The 20,885-nt window shown below is 41.0% G+C and overlaps 1 protein-coding gene across 3 annotated transcripts in view; it reads right to left on the bottom strand.

Annotated features, from left to right (window-relative positions):
- Window positions 1–20,885, bottom strand: part of LOC122548516 (mechanosensitive cation channel TMEM63B-like) — a 223,309-nt gene that overhangs the window by 71,737 nt on the left and 130,687 nt on the right. For all 3 annotated transcript variants that reach the window (XM_087984150.1, XM_087984143.1, XM_043687273.2), the window contains one exon: window positions 1,870–1,907. In XM_087984150.1, the coding sequence (XP_087840276.1) occupies window positions 1,870–1,907 (38 nt within the window). The remainder of the gene's footprint in view (window positions 1–1,869; window positions 1,908–20,885) is intronic.

Raw genomic sequence — 20,885 nt, 5'->3', positions numbered from 1 at the left:
TGATTAGAAAATATGTTTATTAGGGATCTTGTGGGCAAGTGGTAGTGCCCCTACATACAAGCAAGGACACCTGGGTTCAAATCTCACTTCCTCCAGAGGGGTGTCATAACCGCATACAGGGTGATTAAAAATCTGTGTTGTTGCATTAGCAGCATATGGTTCAGTATCAAATGAGTTTATAGAAACACAAACATGGGACATGGAACATCTGAAAATAACCCTAAGTAATATCAAAAATGATCAATTGAAGAATCACTTGTCCAAGCTTAACAATGAGGCAAAACTTGACCTATTTTCAAAGCTAATCTCAGTTATAACCTCTGGAGCTGACTATTTGGAAGGGTAGTGGAAGAAACTAGCAGCAATAAAAAGCTCAAATGGCCAAGGAGATAATGCAGAGGACAAGAGACTAGCAAATTGTGCTCCTGATCAGTCTAGTCTTCTTCTGCAGGAAGCACTACAGAAACATCTATGCCAGGGAGGACTTCTGAGGCTGTACTAGGTGACGCTTAGCACATAGGTCAACAGCACAATGCAAACATTGCCTCAAGACAATGAGGCCTATGGGTCATGGGCTATTTCCATAACTTCCAAATTTTCACAGATTAGGTACTTCAAAAAGCATCATGCAGCATAAATTATATACAGAGGGACTTTGATGATCAGAAGGACAGGGACGGGGAGTATTTCGTTAGGTTAATCAAATGCCAGATATTTGATGCCAAATAACATGGTTAGCCAAGCATTGGGACTTTGGATCCAAACAACATCGCAAAGTTCAGTTAATCGAATGCCAGATAATCAAGGTTCCTCTGTACTCATATTGAATTCAATCATGGGGTGTGGGAAATGCTGGTAAGGTCAGCATTAATAACACATCCCCAATGATCCATTGAACAGTTAAGAGTTAATACCATTGCTGTAGGTCTGGAGTCATATATAGGGCAGACCAGCTAAGGACAGCAGATATCCTTTTCTGAAGGACATTAGGGAAAGAAATTTGCTGTCCACACCTGATCTGGCCTACACACGATTACAGACCCACAGCAATGTAGAATAGAATAAAACAGATTATAGTAGAATAGCAATTTATTGTCATGTGTATTTATACAAACAAAGAATGAGAAATGTTAAGTTCTATACATGGCCCTCAAATTAATGACAGATGTCATAAATAAGAAGAAAAAAAATATAAAAATTCATCACAGTTCAATTAACATCTCCCGAGTTTGGAGTATGCTGGGAAACTGGGCTGAGTCTGCCATGCAAGGGAGGGTAAAGACCACTACGCCAGGCCAAGACTGTCCCTACCAAGATGTGACCTCTACATGAGGATTAGGTTTCATTGCTGGGCTTTTGGATGAGCCAGAAACTGCCTCCAAAGCAAGGACCAGAACTCCGTGCCAAGAAGAGACCTCCGCACTGGGATTAGAACTTCACACTGGGCTGCTGGAATGCCTGGAAAGGTGCCAAAGACTACCTCACATTGGTGGGAGACCGCCCCTCCTGGCACAAGGCCTATACCACCATTCTGGGCCATTGGAAGCCACCTCATCGTTATGCCCGGGCCAGAAGATGATTACTTCTGACGCTGTTATAAAGGAGGAAGGTAAGGTAAGTGGAAACATTAAAAAAAAGGAAAAGGAAGTAAAGTGGTCGGAGTAGACAAGCTCCAGACTCCTAGGCAGAGGTGCCTACATATTGCATTTCTACTGTCATCTTAAAATCCTGTCTGCTGGATTATGTTGATGACTCTTCACTGCCCTCTGGACAATTAGGGATGGGTAGTAAGTGCTGACCTTGCCAGCAATGCCCAAATCCCACATTCAATATTTGATAATTTTTAAAGAAATTGATGGAACCACTTACTTTATTCGAAAGATAGCTGTCAACCATGAACAAAAGCCCTGTAACAAAGAAAACGAGATATGTTAGAAGTACACAACTCAAGTTTTCTCTGGTGCTACCTATAGCCAATTTGATTATATATAGTTCTTTACATTCAAGGTAGTGAAATAGAGGAGGCTGCAGAAATGTACTCCAAAGAGCCACCTGGTGATTCAGAGTATGTGACTAGATGGTTACAACTGACAAAACAGAGTGGTTGGCTCACGACAGTGATATCAACAGCATGGATTCAATTCCAGCACTAGCTGAGGTTATCAGGAAGGACCTGCCTTCTCAACCTCATACTGGGCCTGGAGAATGGCAACACTCAGGCTAAACTCACCACAGGTTGTCTCTCTCTAACTGCCCTTTGGGCCTTCTGGAACTATGGAAACTATCTCTAGTTGAGGGGTCTGAGTTGTGAAGTAACCCGAATGTAAAGCAATGTTACAGGAAGATTTGGACCTAATTCACATTCAAACCCGTCTGCAAATGGGAGAAGAACGAAAGTTAGCTGGATTAGAAAATCCATCTATGACTTGGCAACAATATACACTGCACAAAAGGAGGGATGTACAGAAGCAAACAGTAGAGTGTCAAAAAAATTGAACATTAAAGACTAGGGAAGTTTTTTTTATATAGAGGTGGGGCATATTAGAAATTAGGGAAAGAAACAGAAGAGGAAATATGCAAATTAAAGGAATGTAAAGTACAAAATTATTGATCTGGATGATTTAAGTTACATACACATTGATTGGAATAGAGGGGGAGAAAAATAAATGTCATTGCTAGCTGTACACACGACTCTTGCCTCATGAAGTTTTGTCACTAAGTACACAAAGTTCAACTATTCCTAGATCTGGTTACATGACTTGAAATATCAGGTAAATGTGCTAAATGTGGAAGTGAATTTTTACAGTAATGATCTTAAAATAAGTTTAAAAAAAAGAGAAAAAGTAATCACAAAAATGGAACTTGATTTACAGATTTTAGAATGGCAAGAATTGTTTTAGCTAAGAGAGGGGTGGAAGGAAAATATTCCATAATCAAGAAAAAGAAACAGTTTTACTGATGTCAGTAAAGAGTGTATTGGCAATAGTAAGGTGCTTTCTCAAATTGCTGCTAATGTATTTGTAGGATCCAGAAGGAGTAGAGAAAGTAAATGCTTTAGAACAGTAAGGCAGTGTGCCAGTGGACTGGAGTGTGGCCATTGTGGTATATATTTTCAATACGATAAAGACAATTTACCAATTGTGCTCTGAAATAGTTCTAAGTCTTCTACTTAGAAGAAAATACTGTAAGTTTACTTAAAAAAAAAACTAGAAAGGAGATAGCACAGATTTTAAACTGGACGATTCTGCTCAAAAGGCTCATTATGAAGGGTGCATATTGTTGAGGTGGTGATAGCCTCATGGCATTATTGCTGGACTATTGATCCAGAGATGTAGGTAATGTTCTGGAGACTCAGGTTTGAATCCTGCCATGGCAGATAGCGAAATCTGAATTTAAAAGAATCTAATGATGACCATGAAACCATTGCTGATTGTCTGAAAAATCCATCCAGTTCACTAATGTCCTTTAGGGAAGGAAACTGCTACCCATCTTGGTTTGGCTTACATGTGACTCCAGGCCCATGGCAACGTGATCGACACTTAACTGCCCTTAGAGTGTGTAGGATGGGCAATAAATGCTGGTCTAGTCAGCAATTCCTGCATCCTGTGAATTAATATTTAAAGAAAGGGATGAAAAACTGTAGATGCTAGGTAGTGAATGCAAGGGACATTTTTGACAAGACATCCTTTGGATAATTGGAAAATAATTTGATTAAAAATATAATTGGAAGGCCATTTTTCTGGAATGATAAATGAGTAGTGATTGCACAGAATTGAATTCTGGGATTAGTTTTGACAACTTGCACATCAACATAGAGAATGAATTATTACAATTAACAAATGATGCTAAAATATGGGACGTAGTTCATTTTTACCCAGAGAGGTGGTTCTTGGGAAAGGACATTTTTAAAAGAGAAACTGGCTAAATAATTACAATGGAATTCAATATTAGTAACTGAAGAGTGATGTATTTTGATTAAAACCACAGCAATAATCATATTCAATATATACTTGATGTTTTGTACAGAGGGATTGAGAGAGAATAATGTTAGATAAAAAAATCTTGGGATGACAATATTATAAAATTAATGGAATTTAGCTTATAACCAGAAAGAATATTTAAAAACCAGAAATATAAATGAACCTATATAAAACTGTAAGAGTACCATGTTCAATGCAGGGCTGCACACTACAGGCAAAACAAGCTTTTCAGTGGGTGCAACAGAGATTCGTTGGGATGCTAATAGTGAAATACAAATAAAGTCTTGAAAAGCTGGGACATTTTTGCACTTAAAATAGAAATGTTTAAAATTATGAATGAATTGAACAGATTGGATTAAAAAATTTGCTGCTTCAGGCACACATTTAAAACAGTGAATAACGAATTGACTATTTCACTTTTTTGCAGCATGAGTGGTTGAGGTAGAAATAAGGTCAATGTTCAATATTTGTTAGATGCATGAAGGAAAAGAGAAATTAAGATATGGGAAAACAGAATGGGTAAAATTTGAGAATTAACTGACATTGAGTGTAAACAATGAAATAGCTTCAGTAAAATGACAGGTTTCCGTATTCTATCCTATGAAGTTTCATGATTTTGTTAAAATTAAACATGGCAACATAACCAGCAGTGAAAGTTTTAAATCTTGCAATAGTTTCTTTTGTCTAGGAGGATTATTTGTAATATACTCTAAGTTACTCTCTGAACTGTCCTAAGATACTGTACCCATTTTTTGTCACAGTTGAATACTTGTAGGACCAATATAATAACTTTGGATGAAATTTAAAACTTTATAAAGGCTGCTATATCCTCCCAACTGCAATTTTTCTGGCACGTTGCTGATGGAACCACAAGAAGCCAACTAATTGTTATGGTCACTACTTACTTCCAAAAGTAACCACAGAGGAGTGACTGCCTCATTCACTAATTGAACTTCAGTTATTCATGTCCCAGTCAATGGTGTTCACTAGAATTCTCAGTTGTATGAAGGATTCTCATCCTTCCACCCTTCTACCAACTCCCTAGAATACTCTTAGTTTTTCTTCCTCCACCTGTTTACTTAATTAGGGTGCTTCTATCCACCGATCATCTTTATTGATCACAACTGACCACCACTCTTACCAGTGCTAATACTGAACAGCTGACAGGGATGCACAGCTCTGTCCTAACCCTGTGAGGAAGCACAATCTTCTCAGGTGACTGCCCATGGAGATATCTCGGAGATCAGGAACTCAAGTAAATGAGAATACTGTTGTGAACCCAGCAAACTGACCAGAGTAAAATAATACAATAAACACAGTTGCACCTGATAAATGACTCAATAGCTATTGCTATACTGTGGTATATTAGAATTCATTGATTGTCAATTAAAAACATCAGGAAAAACTACTTAATTCATTTCGAAGTGTTTGAACAAGCTGTTAGGTAAGATCCAAGGTGTAACCTTTGGTTGAAAAGATGGCTATAGTAACATGCTCAATAAACATTGTGCTCTCATTCAAAATGCCAAACACATTAAAACACTCAACAGATTGCTTCTGCTGCAATCTTGGTTTCCTCCCACAGTCCAAAAATGTGCAGTTTAGGTGAATTGGCCATGCAAAATTGCTAGTTTAGGTGTAGGGGGGGGTCGGTGTGGACTTGTTGGGCTGAAGGGCCTGTTTCCACACTAAGTAGTCTAAAATAGACTTCACAGTTTACTGCAAGGGCACAGTAGTCAGCTGCTGATATAGTGCGTGAGCTTTAACTGGTCACATTGAGAAAGTATGCTTATAGCAGATGTAGTTTAAAAATCACCCTGAAAGCTAGTGCTTCCAAATAAACCTGTTGGACTATAACCTGGTGTTGTGATTTTTAACTTTGTCCACTCCCGTCCAACACCTGCTCCTCCGCATAATAACAGAAATCAAGAAATTCTCATGAAATCTAGATGGTGATTTGATCTTGAGGCACAATCACTAATTGTGCAGTTTATCAAATATATATTTTGACCTTTAAACTTTAACATAATACTTTCCAGTGACTTGGGAACATGCAGGCTGTGTTAACGTTTACTTCCATGATGGCCCAGCGAATGTATACAACTGATTAAATCTGTAGCTAATACCGTACATAGGTTGATTATCCCAGTTAACACACTGCTACATAAAGCTGGCTCAATTGGATGATAATATTGAAGTACACAGCTTCAGGAAAGCTGCAGTTTTGCATCATTCTTTTGATGTAATCTGATTGCTGAGTCCTTTCAATTAGGAGCCTGCAACTTAATCCACCACATCTCTGCTCATCAAACATGATAATTATAATTTTAAAGAGACACATATACTCGCTCTGTTTAGTTTCTCCTCCATTTCATTATTTGACAAGGCAAAATTAACCCACTCCTCAGTTGTTACCAATAGCAAAATCGTTTACAATTTCTTCAATTGTCCTCAACTGTTGAGGTAGAGCAGGGAGGAATGAGTGTCAGATGAAAAAACTATACATTTTTTCAAATTTAATTTCTCTCCACATCCCCTCTCCCATTAAAAACTCTGCCAGGACACTGAATGCCAAAAATCAGATTTCACTGTATACTGATACAGGGAAAGGTACACTAAGATATGTAAAGCTGCAGCTACCCAGAAGTAATGTACTTAGTCATTAGTCACTAGAACCAGAAACATCAAAAGCAGCTATTAGATGGATTTCAGACTAGTCAATTTTAAAACAAAATCTGGCTAATACAAGTGATCAATCCCTTCTTCCTATCTCACACTCAGCGTTGGGATACAAGACATTCAATACATAGCCTCAATTAAGATCACAGCTGCACATCAATACTAGAAACAAAATACATTTGGATAGTCTCAACAAGATGGCTCTCAAAGGAAATCCAGGGTTTATACCATCACACATCCAGCAGAGGGCATATAATACCAGCTCCATCTTAGGCTTGAAGTGTCAGTGTCAGTAAGAGAGCACAGGTGTGCATTAAGGGACATGTGCATACATAAAAGGTGAAATCAGGGACTGTTGTGTGACATGAATTATGACTCGGTCTTCTGCAAGCTCTTATTGGTCCAAGTGTGATATCAACCACAGATCATCTGGCAGCATTCTTGTCTTACGAAAATTCTGGATCCAATTTCCAGACCAGGGCTTGCGTACAAAAATAAATCAAGCCTGACACTACAGTGCCATGTTGGTGTGCTGCATTATCAGAATTCTTTTGGATGAGATGTTAAAACAAAGGTTCCATCTGCCTTCACAAGTGGATGCCATGGTACTATTTTGAGAAAAGCAGAAGAGCCATCTCTGGTGTATAAAACCGGCTGATGCATTTTCTGACAACACTAGAGTCATACAGTCAGAATCTTTACAGCACAGAAAGCCCTTAAGCCCATCATACATCTATTCTAATTCAATTTTCCAGTACTTGACCCACATTTTAATGTGTTATGGTCTTTGAAGTGTTTATCCAAATCATTCCCTTTAGACTGAGTTCCATATACCGGCAAAAGTGAGGACTGCAGATACTGGAGATCAGACTCAGCCCTTCCTGATCAAGGGCCTTTGCCCGAAATGTCGATTTTCCTGCTCATCTGATGCTGCCTGACCTGCTGTGCTTTTCCAGCATCACTCTAATCTGGAGTTCCACATACCCACAATTCTCTGGGCTAAAATTAATTTCCTTAAATCTCCTCAAAAGCTCACACTCATTACCTTAATACTATGCCACTGGTTACTTACCCCTCTAAAGGGAGAAGGTTTCTCCCCACCCACCTTGCCTATGCTCAGAACACCTCAAAACAGATTTCCTGCCGCATCCAATCTCTCTTCATAGCTATTTCCCTCCAGCCCAGGCAACATTCTGATGAATCTCTTTGCACGCTCTCTCGGGCAATAATGAGATTCAAACGTATGACAACCAGAAGTGGACACAGTACTCCAGCTGTGGCCAAACTAATGTTACATAGAGCTGCATCATAACTTCCTTATTCTTATATTCAATGCCTCTACTAAAAGGCAGATAACTCATGTTTTCTTACCTGCCTTTCCTACTGCATTCAGGATCTACGGATATGCAAATCAAAGTCCCTCTCATCATCTGTATTTAGATTAGATTAGATTCGATTCCCTACAGTATGGAAACAGGCCCTTCAGTCTAGCAAGTCCAAACCGACCCTCCAAAGAGTAACCCACCCAGACCCATTCCCCTACCCTAAATTTACCCAACTAATGCACCTTTCACCATGGGCAATTTAGCATGACCAATTCACCTGACTTGCACATCTTTGGATTGTGGGAGGAAACCAGAGCACCTGGAGGAAACCCACGCAGATACAAGGAGAACGTGCAAACTCCACACAGACAGGTGCCAGAGGCCCTACCATTAAACATGTACTTCCCTGCTTTGTTAGTCCTCCCAATGAATGCATGACAGCCCTTCAAAAGCAATCCATTGGCCATAAAGCACTCAAAGGCATTTGGTGGTCATGAAAGGCATTAAGTATATCCAAGCATCAGTACCCTGAGCATGGGCAAATGCTCTCTAAATGACAACTACTGGTTAACTGATTTCATACTTTCTATTAGGGTTTTCAGTTTTTGTAACTCTTGTTGAGTTGTAGAAGCAAAGATTCTCTGTTAGGCTTGATTGGCATTTGCTTATTCATTTGTTACACTTCTTCGGCGTGACCAAAGCAAGCAGTGAGATAGCACTAAATGTGCCAAAAGAAACCAGTTATTTTACTAAGATTGTGATCTATTAAGTTGCATGACAATCTGGTTACAAGGCAACAACACAGCCCAAAAGTTGAAATGTGCCACAAAAATTCCAAATAGGAGTTGGTTTAGCTCAGTTAGTAGGATTCTTCTAGAAAATCAGAACATTGTAAGTTTGAGTTCCACTCCAGGGCCCAAGTATTTTATCCAGGTTGACTTCCTAGTACAGTGCTAAAGGAGCAATGAACATTCAAAAGGTCTGTTCCTTGGTTCAGGAATGAAAAGCAGGGCCCCTGTGAAGCTTCGCTGATTGAAGTGTATGCTGATGGAGAAGTGATACTACTTGAAAAACGCTTGAACAAATGAACGGGCTATTTATCTCTACACTACAGGATATTGTACCTAAAACATCGGATGTATTTGTCTACATGAGTGCAATTTTCACTGCATTTCTTGGGGGCAATCCTGTCACAGTCAGAAGGTCATGGGCTCATGATATACCTGGATTTGGACACATTGTGATACTCGAGAGCATTAATCACATTTGACATTTACAACGTTAACATTTGAAAAATATTTCCTTGACTGTAAAGTGCTTTGGGATTTTGAGGTCTTTAAAAAAACCATAACAATCTAAATTATTTGTACATGTTTTAAGATGTGGTCAGGAACTAAATAGACACAAGTTATCTATTCTGAGGGAGCAGATTACAAGCAGTTACATGAACTTTGAAACTCTTCAAAAGAAGAGGGGAAATTTTGTCAGTAAATGTTGTCCAAACTTCCTAAAACGGGGTCCACATTTCAACTTTTCTATCCCTCAGGGGATCAGTGAGCAAATTTCACAACAGTACAGCCTGACAATAATAAATATGAATTTCAGAAAGAAAATTTCAAAGCAATATCAACAATTTAAACACATACGTAAGCAATGAAAGGGACCATTAAAAAGTATCAAGGTTTTAGCCCTTTTTGGTTAAGAAACTCAGTTAGACCATCAAGGTCCCAAGTCCACATTTTAGAAAGCATTTTTGTTCATGATATTGTTGGCAAGACCAGTATCTTATTGCTCATTCCTAATTGCCCTGGGGTTGAGTGCTTTGCTAGGCTAATTCAGAGATTAGTTAAGAATCAACCAGATTTGTGGGTCTGGAGTCACATGATGATGAGACCAGGCAAGGACAGCAGATTTCATTCCCTCAATGATTACATTAGTGAACCAGGTAGATTTTTCCAACAATTGATGATGGCTTCATGGTTGTCATTACATCAGTTTTGCTAATTCAAACCTGTTAGATTCAAATCTTGCCATCTGCTCTGGGGATCTTTAAACTTCTGTCCCTAGAACATTATAGCCTGTGGAGATTTAGATTAGCAGCCCAGTGACATTACCAGTATGCCATCTCTTCCCTTGATCACCAGGGAAAGATGCAGGTGGGCTGGATCATAAGTTGCTACTAATTAACAGTGACCTTCAGCAGAGTTCATACAGAATACAGGGTGAGAGGCAGTTTGCCTCTCAGTGGGAGATTTTTTCCTCTCCCAACCTGCTTCATGGATGGCTTTTTTTGGGGGGGGGGGGGGGAGGAGAGGAGGAGAGAGGGAAGAGCAGAAAGGCTGGCTCTCTTCAATCTCTGGTTTACATACATAACATCTCTCTATAATCCCGCCCTTCCCTCACACACGTCCCCCTCCCCCTCCAACACCCCCAGCCTTGGAAGGCCACTCCAACATCTTGGGCTGCCTCTCGTTCAGGGCCAGTGGCAGTGTAGGAGGAGAAAGCCTTTCCCCTGACTTGCTGCCCAACCTGGAGGATTTATCCCACTTGATTGGCAGGCATCCCATTCGGATGGCCAACCTAATCCAAATTCACCAAGGTAAATTATAAGGATTACTTGACCCAAAACTTTAACTTTGATTTCTTTCCACAGATGCTGCCAGACCTGCAGAGCTTTTCCAACAATTGGTTTTTGTTTGTGAACATAAATTTAGTATTGGTTAATGGTATTTTTGCACAAGACAGACTTCATCAATCATGATAAGCTGTGCCACCTTGACTGGAGCACTCAGCTATACGCAGAAGGAAAAAAAGTCAAATCTAAAAGTGGTTCAAATATTCCAGACAAGGTAAGGAGTTGAATGGAATTTGATGTCAAGATAAAATTCTTTAGTTTATTCTAAAGAGGAGATAGCAGTTAAATTGCAACCGAGAAGTTACTGTTGCTAGTCTTGCAAAAATATCAGCTTGTCATCAGGCTAGCAGGTACTTAACTGTGCCAGCATCTTTTTGATGGAGGTTTATGCTTCTGAAATTACTAATAACCTCTAATAGACTGAACAATTTAAACAATGGTGTCTCATCCCTCCTGCAGTGAAATTAATTTTTAAAAGTTTAACCTTTTAAAAATACTTTTCTACTCTGTCTTTAGGGTTCTGATTTGACTTCAAGTAACAATTTCCATTGTCATTCTTCTGTGTTTTTCAATCTTATAATATTTCTAGAATGTACAAGCTATTTACAAAGGGAAGAAATTAAACTGAAGGGCAAGGGAAAGTCCACAAACTGATGACCCAATGTAACAAAATCTAGCCATTACTACAATGAATAATCAATCTGGGATTGGGTGCCGTGGAGACAGTAAGCACATTTGGAATTGGTTTACTTAAAAAAATAATAATTTATTTTAGAAAAAAAAAGTTTTGGAAAGAATATTTGAAGCATTTGAGACATAACATGCATTAGGTACAGGAAAGCTTTGCAAAAGCTGGTGGACGTATGGTTCCCAAAGTTCTCTAACATTGGAATGTTTCCTCACTTCATGTCTGGGTCTATTTTAGACTAAGAGTGTAATTGCTCTGAATAGTCAACAACTATTGTTATAGAATATAAAAGTGCAGTACAAGCTCATCAGCCCAGAATGTTGTGCTGACCTGTGGAACCAATCTGAAGCCAATCTATCCTACACTATTCCATTTCATCCATATGTTTTATCCAATGACCATTTAAATGCCCTTCAAGGTAGCAAGTCTACTACTGTTGCAGGCAGTCTGTTCCACGCCCCTACTACTGAGTAAAGAAACTACCTCTGACATCTGTCCTATAGCTTTAAATTGAGAGTTGATAGATATGTCCCCTCGTGCTAGCCATCACCATCGGAGGAAAAAGGTTCTCACTGTCTACCCTGTCTAACCCTTTGATATTCAAAATATAAAGTCACCTTTCAACCTTCTCTCTAATGAAAACAGCCTCAAGTCCCTTAGCCTTTTTACCTCTTTTCTCATAAGGCCTTCCCTCCATACCAGGCAACATCCTAGTAAGTCTCCTCTGCACCCTTACCAAAACTTCCACAACCTTCCTATAAGGCAGTGACCAGACTATACCAGACCACACCAGAGTTTTGTACAGCTCCAGCATGACATCTGTTCTCAAACTCAATCCCTCTACCAATAAAAGCTAATACACTTTATGCCTTCTTAACAACCCTATCAACCTGGGTGGCAACTTTCAGGGATCTACGTACATGGATATGGATCTCTCTGCTCATCTACACCACCAAGAATTTTACTATCAGCCCAGTATTCTGTATTCCTGTTGCTCCTTCCAATGTGAATCACCTCACATTCTTCCACATTAAACTCCATTTGCCACCTCTCAGCAGAGCTCTACAGCTTATCTGTCCCTCTGTAACCTGCCGCATCCTTCAGCACTACCCAGAACTCCACAGACTTGTGTCATCTGCAAATTTACTAACCCATCCTTCTATGAAGAAGGGCTCATGCCCGAAACGTCGATTCTCCTGCTCCTTGGATGCTACCCGACTTGCTGCGCTTTTCCAGCAACACATTTTCAGCTCTGATCTCCAGTCCTCACTTTCTCCTCCATTTATAAAAATGACCAACAGCAATGGCCCAAAACAGACCCTTGCAGTGCACCACTAGTAACTGAACTTCAGGATGAACATTTCCTATCAACCACACCGTATATCTTCTTTCAGCTAGCCAATTTCTGATCCAAACCACTAAATTACCCTCAATTCCATGCCTCCGTATTTTGTGCAATAGCCTACCATGGGGAACCTTATCAAACACCTTACTGAAATCCATATAACCACATGAACTGCTTTACCCTCATCCACCTGTTTGGTCACCATCTCAAAGAACTCAATAAGGTTTGAGAGGCATGACCTACCCTTCACAAAGCTATGCCTAATCAACTTATTCTTCTCTAGAATCTGACCTAATCACTGGAACCCTAGGTGATGAAAAGGAGATTGTGCATTTTACATCTAGCCTTTTACTACTTCTGAGATCCGGACTGCACTGCATCAGTAGTGAGGTGTAGAAACTAACCTTTGAAAGTCAGGATGAATTTCTTACTGCATTCCATGATTTATTACACAGGAAACTCTCAGGCATTACTGTTTATTTTATTAGCCTATACAATGAAGGAGCTCGTTACAAATTGACTAAAGTCCCATGATCTTTAGTCATGCCAATCATGAAGATTTCTAAAACAAGTGGTGCTTTATTACACAATATAATTGACTATACGAAACTATCTTCCTCTTCTTGTGGAGAAGTTCCCAGCATTTACCCCACAGCTGACGATGGACATGCAACTGAAGCCAAGAGTTCACCATGCAGGAAATAATAGAAATAAAGAAACGAAGATGGTAAGTGCAGCTTTAGGTCTGGTCATCACATCAGCAACAAGACAATACATGGGTGGTGCAACGATAACGTAACTCGTTAAGCAACTTAGATGCTAGGTGAGCGTTCTGTAGACACTAACTCAAATCCCACTTTGGATGATTCAATTAAATCCTGGAACAAAAAGCTAGCCCAACAACCATCTAAATCATTGTCAATTGCTGTAAAACCCAACCTGGTTTACTAAGCCTTTAGGGAAGGAAATTCCATCATTCATACCTGGTCTAACCTACAAATAACTCCAGACCCACAGCAATGGGGTTGATTCTCAACTGCTGTCTGTGCAATTACAGATAAGCAACAAATGCTGGCCTAGTCATTGACACACACATTGCTGATCAAATTTTAAATAAAAAAGGATCACATGGCAAGCTTTGGCTTGGTTAGATTCCACAAAAATTGACAAGTAGTACATATCAAGAAGAAAATCTGCAGCTTTAAACATGGATGGGACAAATACTGCAGAGAAAAGGTATTCAAAAGGCTAATAGGGAAAGAAAAGTTGGCTGGGGTGATGAGAGGAGAAAGCATTTGTTAGGTTTTGATAAGCTGACCATGGGTACAAAGGCTGTGTTACATGTCTCCATCAAAATGCTCAGTTAGCAGGGAAATAAGCTTTTTCTATGAATATGATAGAGTGCTACAGAGAATTATGATAGCATTACAAGTTGGATAATTAAAAAGTGAAAACCCCTGGTTTGATATGCCACAAGCATTTAGATTAAACCCAGATGTTCTTTGCTTCCAGAAACTCTGCAAGCATCCTTCTAACCTCTATCCAGTTCCTGTGGGCAAAGAAACCTCTAACAGACTTTAATTTAGTAATTACACAATATTTACAACAGCAAAACAGACAACTGCATACATTATGGATATTAATGCAGGATGGATATCAAAAGGGAAAAATCCTGTCCAAACTGCTCCAGACTATTCTAAGAAATCAAAATCCAAAGCGAGTGAAATGATGCAAACTGTGTTTGATTTAAGGATTTCAAAATGAAGCGCATGAAAATAATTTGACTGAACATTTAATAGGTAACCCTGGATCTGGAGGAGGAATTGGTTGAAGCAGCAGGACCTTAGGGGAAAGGTACAGAGAGGAAAAGCGAAGTACTAAACTGTCTCTATGGTGATGGTGCTAGATCTCATAGTATTCTAAATCTTGGCTTGGGTTCAAACTTTGGAAAACGGTCAGGAAATGGGGAAATTGGAGGAAACCGCCAAGGATCTACAAAAGGAATTAAACAAAATTTACAAATGGTCCCATTAGTGTAGATAAAATTCAATAAAGATAGTTCCAATATCTCACATATTTTGAAGCTAAACCAGCAAAAAGCAATTACCCTTGCCATCCAATGGCACTGGTCACTGAATCTCCCACTATCATCATGGGGGCTTGTCATTGACCAGAAACAGCACTGGACCTGCCATTTCCACACAGTGCCTACAATGGCAAATTAGAAGGGCTGGAACTTCTGAAATAAGTAACATCTCCCGAGACGCCAAAGCCTGTCCACCATCTACATGGCATAATGAGGAATGCCGTAGAACACTCTGCACTTGCTTGGGTGAGGAAAGACCCAACAAGTCTCAAGAAGCTTAATACAATCGAGGACAAAGCAGTCCTGTTGAATGATACCCATTCTTCACTACAGGTTCAAGAAAGCAGCTCACCACTAATTGAAAGTCAACTAGAATGGGCAATAGATGCTGTGACACTTACATTCCATGAAAATGTAAAAAAATGGGCACTATACGTGTCTATTTTTTTGAAAGGATAAACAAAGCTGGGCAAATGGTTTCCTTTAATTTTTGTGTCTGAAAAGTGTATATAATGTAAAAGTCCTTAGGCAAGTGAAATCTCAGCAAGAGACACCTGACCACCACCAACATGTTATATTCTGCTGTTTGAGCTTAAAGTGCAATGGGAACACTTAGTATTGAAGCAAAACTGATGGCAGTTTTAAATTAAAGGCTGTATATCCCGTAGGAGTAAGAATGGAAGATACAATCTTCTAATTAGTATAGCATACTAGATCCTGCAATCCATACCAGGAATTATCCAAACTGCAGGTTGTGGGCAACGTGCAAAGCCAAGGCAGCTGGTCTCAATTGGCACTTCTCTCTTTACATCACGTCCTCTGGTGATGTTACCAATTGACCACCCCCACTCCAGCTCTACACCAGATCCCAGCCCTGCCAAGTTTTTATCCTCCCCTCAAGGAGCATGAATGATCAGTCCTCAGTCGAGGTCTCAGCATCGCACTATGCTCCCAGGTCAACGAATTTCATATGTACTGAGACATCAAACTTTTCTTCCACCGCTTCCACACTTACTTTTTCATAGAATCCCTATAGTGTGGAAAAAGGCACTTCGGCCCAACAAGTCCACACCGACCTCACCCAAACGCATTTCCCTACCCACTTACTCGACATTTACCTCTGACTAATGCACCTAACCTACACATCCCTGAACACTAAGAGACAATTCAGCATGGCCAATTCACCTAACCTGGATGTCTTTGGATTGTGGGAGGAAACTGGAGCACCCAGAGGAAACCTACGCAGACACAGGGAGAACATACAAACTCCATACAGACAGTCACCAAAGGTTGGAATTGAACTCAGGTCCTTGGAACTACGAGGCAGCAGTGCTAACCACTGAGCCACCACGCTGCCCCAATTGTGACTCCCACTTACACCCTCCAAGGACCCCTTCACCCACTTCAAACATATTCTATTCTCTTGGACACTCCACCCTGGGGTCTCTTAACCGCCCTCAACCTCTTCATCTCCAATTGCTGCTGTGACTTCAACTGCCTCAACCTGTCCATCCCTCTCACCCACTCCAACCTCTCTCACTCAACATGCAACCGTCCACTCCAACCCTAACCTCACCATTAAACTAGCAGCTGGGGTGGGGGGTGGTAGTTTAGCACACTAACTCAACATTGCTGAAGCCAGGTGCCAACTCTCAGACACCTCCCCCAATACCCCCTTGACCACAACCTCACTTCCCAGTACAAAAACATCATCTCCCAGACCATCCATGACCTAATCCCCTCAAGGGAGCTCCCATCCACAACCTCCATTTCATAACTGCACACCACCCGGTTCTACTTTGTACCCAAAATCTACAAACCTGACTGACCTGTTGACTTATTGTCTCTGCCTGCCCCATCAAACCTATCTTCTCATACCTTGACAATGTCCCCCATCCCCATCTTCACCTTCCATCCCATTAATATCCAGATAGATAGAGTGCATATCCTCCACTATTTCTGCCACCTACAATCAGACCCCAAAAGATATCTTTCCCTCCCCATCCCTATCTGTATTCCAGAGACCATTCCTTCCATGACTACCTTGTTAGGTCCACACTCTTTCTCCCCCTCCCAATTCAGCACCCTCCCTTGCTGCCACAGAGGTGTAAAACACCTCCCCTCCCCACCTCTGTCCAAGGCTCCAAAGGACCTTTTCACATTCAGAGATTTTCCTGCACATTCACCCACCTCATTTACTGTGTCCATTGCTCTCGATGTAGTCTCTTCTCCAATGGGGAGACAGAATGCCAACTCAGTGTTTCAGGGAACAACTCTGGGATACACTCACCCAATAACCCCACTGCCCGGTGGCCGATCAATTCATCTCCCCCTCCCACTCCACCAAGGACAAGCAAGCCCTGGGTCACATCCACTGCCAAATCCAAACCACCCAAAGACTGGAGGAAGAACGCCTCATCTTCTGCCTTGGGAACCTTCAACCACACATTGTCAATGTTGACTTCACTAATTTCCAAATCACCCTCCCCCACTTTATCCCAGATCCAACTTGGCACCGCCTTCTCGACCTCTCCCACTTGTCCATCTTCCTTCCCACCTATCTGCTCCACCCTCCCCACTGATCAATCACAATTATCTCCAACCTGCACCCATCTAACACCTGCCCTGCTACCTTCTACCCAGCCCCACCTCCACATTTATCTCTCAGCCCCCTTGCCCCCCTTACATTCCTGATTAAGGGCTTATGCTCGAAATATCAACTCTCCTGCTCCTCTGATGCTACCTGACCACTGTGCTTTTCCAGTACCACACTTTTGACTCTGATCTCCAGCATCTGCAGTCCTCACTTTGTCTCACTTATATTTTGCTCAAGTCTGTCACATTTCAAGCATATGGCCCTCAAGCTTTCGAAAAAAGCTATTCTTAGGCTTTTCTAATATAGGATTTAACCAATCAGAAAACTAAAATGCATTATCAGCAATTTAAAATATGGTAGTGCAGGTTTGACGAATTAAACAGGACTTCCTCAGACACTCATGCAAACCCCAGGAAATGTGCTGGTTGGGTAATTTTCTGAGAAGGGGAAAAAAAATGCATGATTACAAGGAATAGGTATCAGCTGAGCTGCTGTTACAGAGCTGCAGTTTAGAGCGTGGGCTGAATGGCCTCCTCCTGATTGTATAATGGGACATGACTGTTTGAATATTGCATGCAATTCTGGTCTCCTTCCTATCAGAAAGATGTTGTGAAACTTGAAAGGGTTCAGAAAAGATTTACAAGGACGCGGCCAGGGTTGGAGGATTTGAGCTATAGGGAGACGCTGAACAGGCTGAGGCTGTTTTCCCTGAAGTATCAAATGCTGAGGAGTGACCTTATAGAGGGTTACAAAATTATGAGGGGCATGGATAAGGTAAATAGGCAAAGTCTTTTCCCGGGAGTCTGGGAGTCCAGAACTAGACGGCATAGGTTTAGGGAGAGAGGGGAAAGATATAAAAGAGACCTCGGGGCAACTTTTTCAAATAGAAGGTGGTACGTGTATGGAATGAGCTGCCACAGGAAGTGATGGAGGCTGGTACAATTGCAACATTTAAGAGGCATTTGGATGGGTATATGAATAGGAAGGGTTTGGAGGGATATGGGCCGGGTGCTGGCAGGTGGGACTAGATTGGGTTGGGATATCTGGTCGGCATGGACGGGTTGGACCGAAGGGTCTGTTTCCATGCTGTACATCTGTATGACTCCGTGACATCAGCATCTTAAACAACCCCTTCAAAGGCTATCCCAATGACATTGGTCATTCATCATTGAGGCTTTTGAATAACAATGTGTAGATTAACTCTGATCTTTAATTTGCATGATCAGATTATGTTTGAAACATGTTACTCTGAGCAAACATTAAGCAGAATGAGCAGCAGCCCAGCAACACAGGCACGTACAGCTGACACAGCAACTCTGCAAACAGAAATCCTTTAAAAACAGATCAGACAGGTCATGGAGAATCTATTCATTCATGAGCATTTGCAATGAGTGGATAATTGCAACTCATACTTTATGGTACTGAGCCATTAGGTTTTGGGACAGGGAAGGTTGAAAGTTCAATCCCTGATCTTACAGAATTAACTGTCTACTTTTGGGGCTGCTAAAAATCGCATTGTGTTCAGCTGAGGCTGGATTGTGCTGGGGCTGAAAAAGTGTTGCTGGAAAAGCGCAGGAGGTCAGGCAGCATCCAAGGAGGAGAATCGACATTTCGGGAATGAACCCTTCTTCAGGAATGAGGAAACCTTTTTTCTAACTGCTACGCACTGAACCCTAAATGGACAGTATGAAAGGGTACATATGAATGCTGACCAAGTTGTAACTGCTGTCATTTGCTGCACATCCTGACAATCACTGCCTCACATATAGAAAAATTCAACTCCTGACCTCAGTCTTGGTTCAAACGAGAGGGAATCTACCCATTGCCCCTTGACAATGAATGTCATTACCATCATTAAATCATCCACTATCAATATCGCAGGGTTATTGTTGATCACAAACTGAACTGGACTTGTCATAAATACAACAGCAGATCAGAGGCTAGGAATCTTGCTGAGTAACTTATCTCCTGACTCCTCAAAACCTGCCCACCATCTACAAGGCACGAGTCAGGAAGTGTCATGGAACACCTCCCACTTGCCTGAATGAGTGCAACTTCAACACCATGGAGCTTGACATCATCCAACAGGAGTGTGGACCATCTACGAGATGCACTGCAGTAACTCACCCAGACTCCTCCCAAATCCACATTCACTATTATTTAGAAGGACAAGTACAGCAGATACATGAAAACATCAATTCCTGCAGGTTTTCCTTTAAGGCACTCACTTTGACTTGGAAACAAAGGTTATTCCTTCAATGTCAGTGGGTCAAAATCCTGGAACTCCTTCCCCAACAGCATTGTGGGTTTTCCTAGAATGCATGGAGTTCAGTGATTAAGGTGTCAACTAATCACTAGTCTGGCGCAACTTGAGATAGGCAATAAATGTTGGCGCAGCCAGTGATGCCCACATCCTCAGAATGAAAAGAAATAAAGGTGGACGTGAATCTGGAATCATATTATTTTACATAGAACTGTGTTCCATCATCTGTAGGAGTCAAGAAAATAGAGGAAATTCAGCATTAACCATAGCTTAGTGGGTAGCACTCTCACCAGAATCACAAGGCTGTAGGTTTGGGTCATGTTCAGGAACTTCAGAATGAGCAAAGCGGGATTCATTGAGGTCTATGGGACAAAAGACTGAAATAGCCCTTCATAGCATCTTGAATATGGTAGAGTTATATCACCTTGGAGACAAAGTCATAAGTCGTAAGTCACACAACATTAGGTTATAGTCCAACAGGTTTATCTGAAATCACAAGCTTTCGGACCACTGCTCCTTTGTCAAGTGAAGTGACATCTGACTTTGTCCACCCCAGTAAAACATCAGGACCCCCACATCTTGGAAAAAAAAAGGATTTAGGAAGAGAACAATCACGGACTTAGCAGATATTTCTGCCACTCCAACCACTTGAGAATTAGTGTAGGTTGGCAGCACAGTGCTTAAAGAGTGTTGGTCAAGATGCAGCCCTCTGGATGAGATATTAAAATATGGTCCCATCTGCCCCCTCAGGAGGAAATAAAAGATCCAACTGCATTATTTCAAAGAGGAGCAGCAATATTCCTAGTGCTTTGGCTAATGTTTATCCTTCAATCTGCATTATGAAATAGATTATCAGGTCATTACCAGATTGGTATACAGCAAGCTTCCGCAAACACCAAATTAGTTGCATTACAAGAGCAAATATATTTCTAAAATTTCAGTGGCTGGAAAGCACTTTGGGATGTTTGGTGTTGAAGAAAGGTGCTATATAAATGTGCAATGAAAGGTGTCTTATTTTGGTATTTGCTTTTCAAAATGGAGGCAAATCAATGTGGGTCAGTTCTGAGAAGTTTTGTTTTGAGCAGGTCAGAAAGTCATCTGGAACAGTGCATCAATTCAAACAGTGCGCGCAACTGCAGCCTGGGACCCGGATACATCGTTTGTACTGTTGACTTTATGACAAGATGCATCTGGGTCCCTGGTTGTGGTTGCACGCTCTCTTTGAATTGATGCACTTGGATCATTGTTTCAGATGACTTTTTGATCCGCTTTAAAAAACCTTCACAGA

The sequence above is a fragment of the Chiloscyllium plagiosum genome, unplaced genomic scaffold (assembly GCF_037043375.1).
Source record: "Chiloscyllium plagiosum isolate Xiang-an unplaced genomic scaffold, Cpla_swu_hap1 HiC_scaffold_3, whole genome shotgun sequence".
In the NCBI taxonomy this organism is placed as follows: domain Eukaryota; kingdom Metazoa; phylum Chordata; class Chondrichthyes; order Orectolobiformes; family Hemiscylliidae; genus Chiloscyllium; species Chiloscyllium plagiosum.
This window is presented reverse-complemented; position numbering and strand designations above follow the sequence as displayed.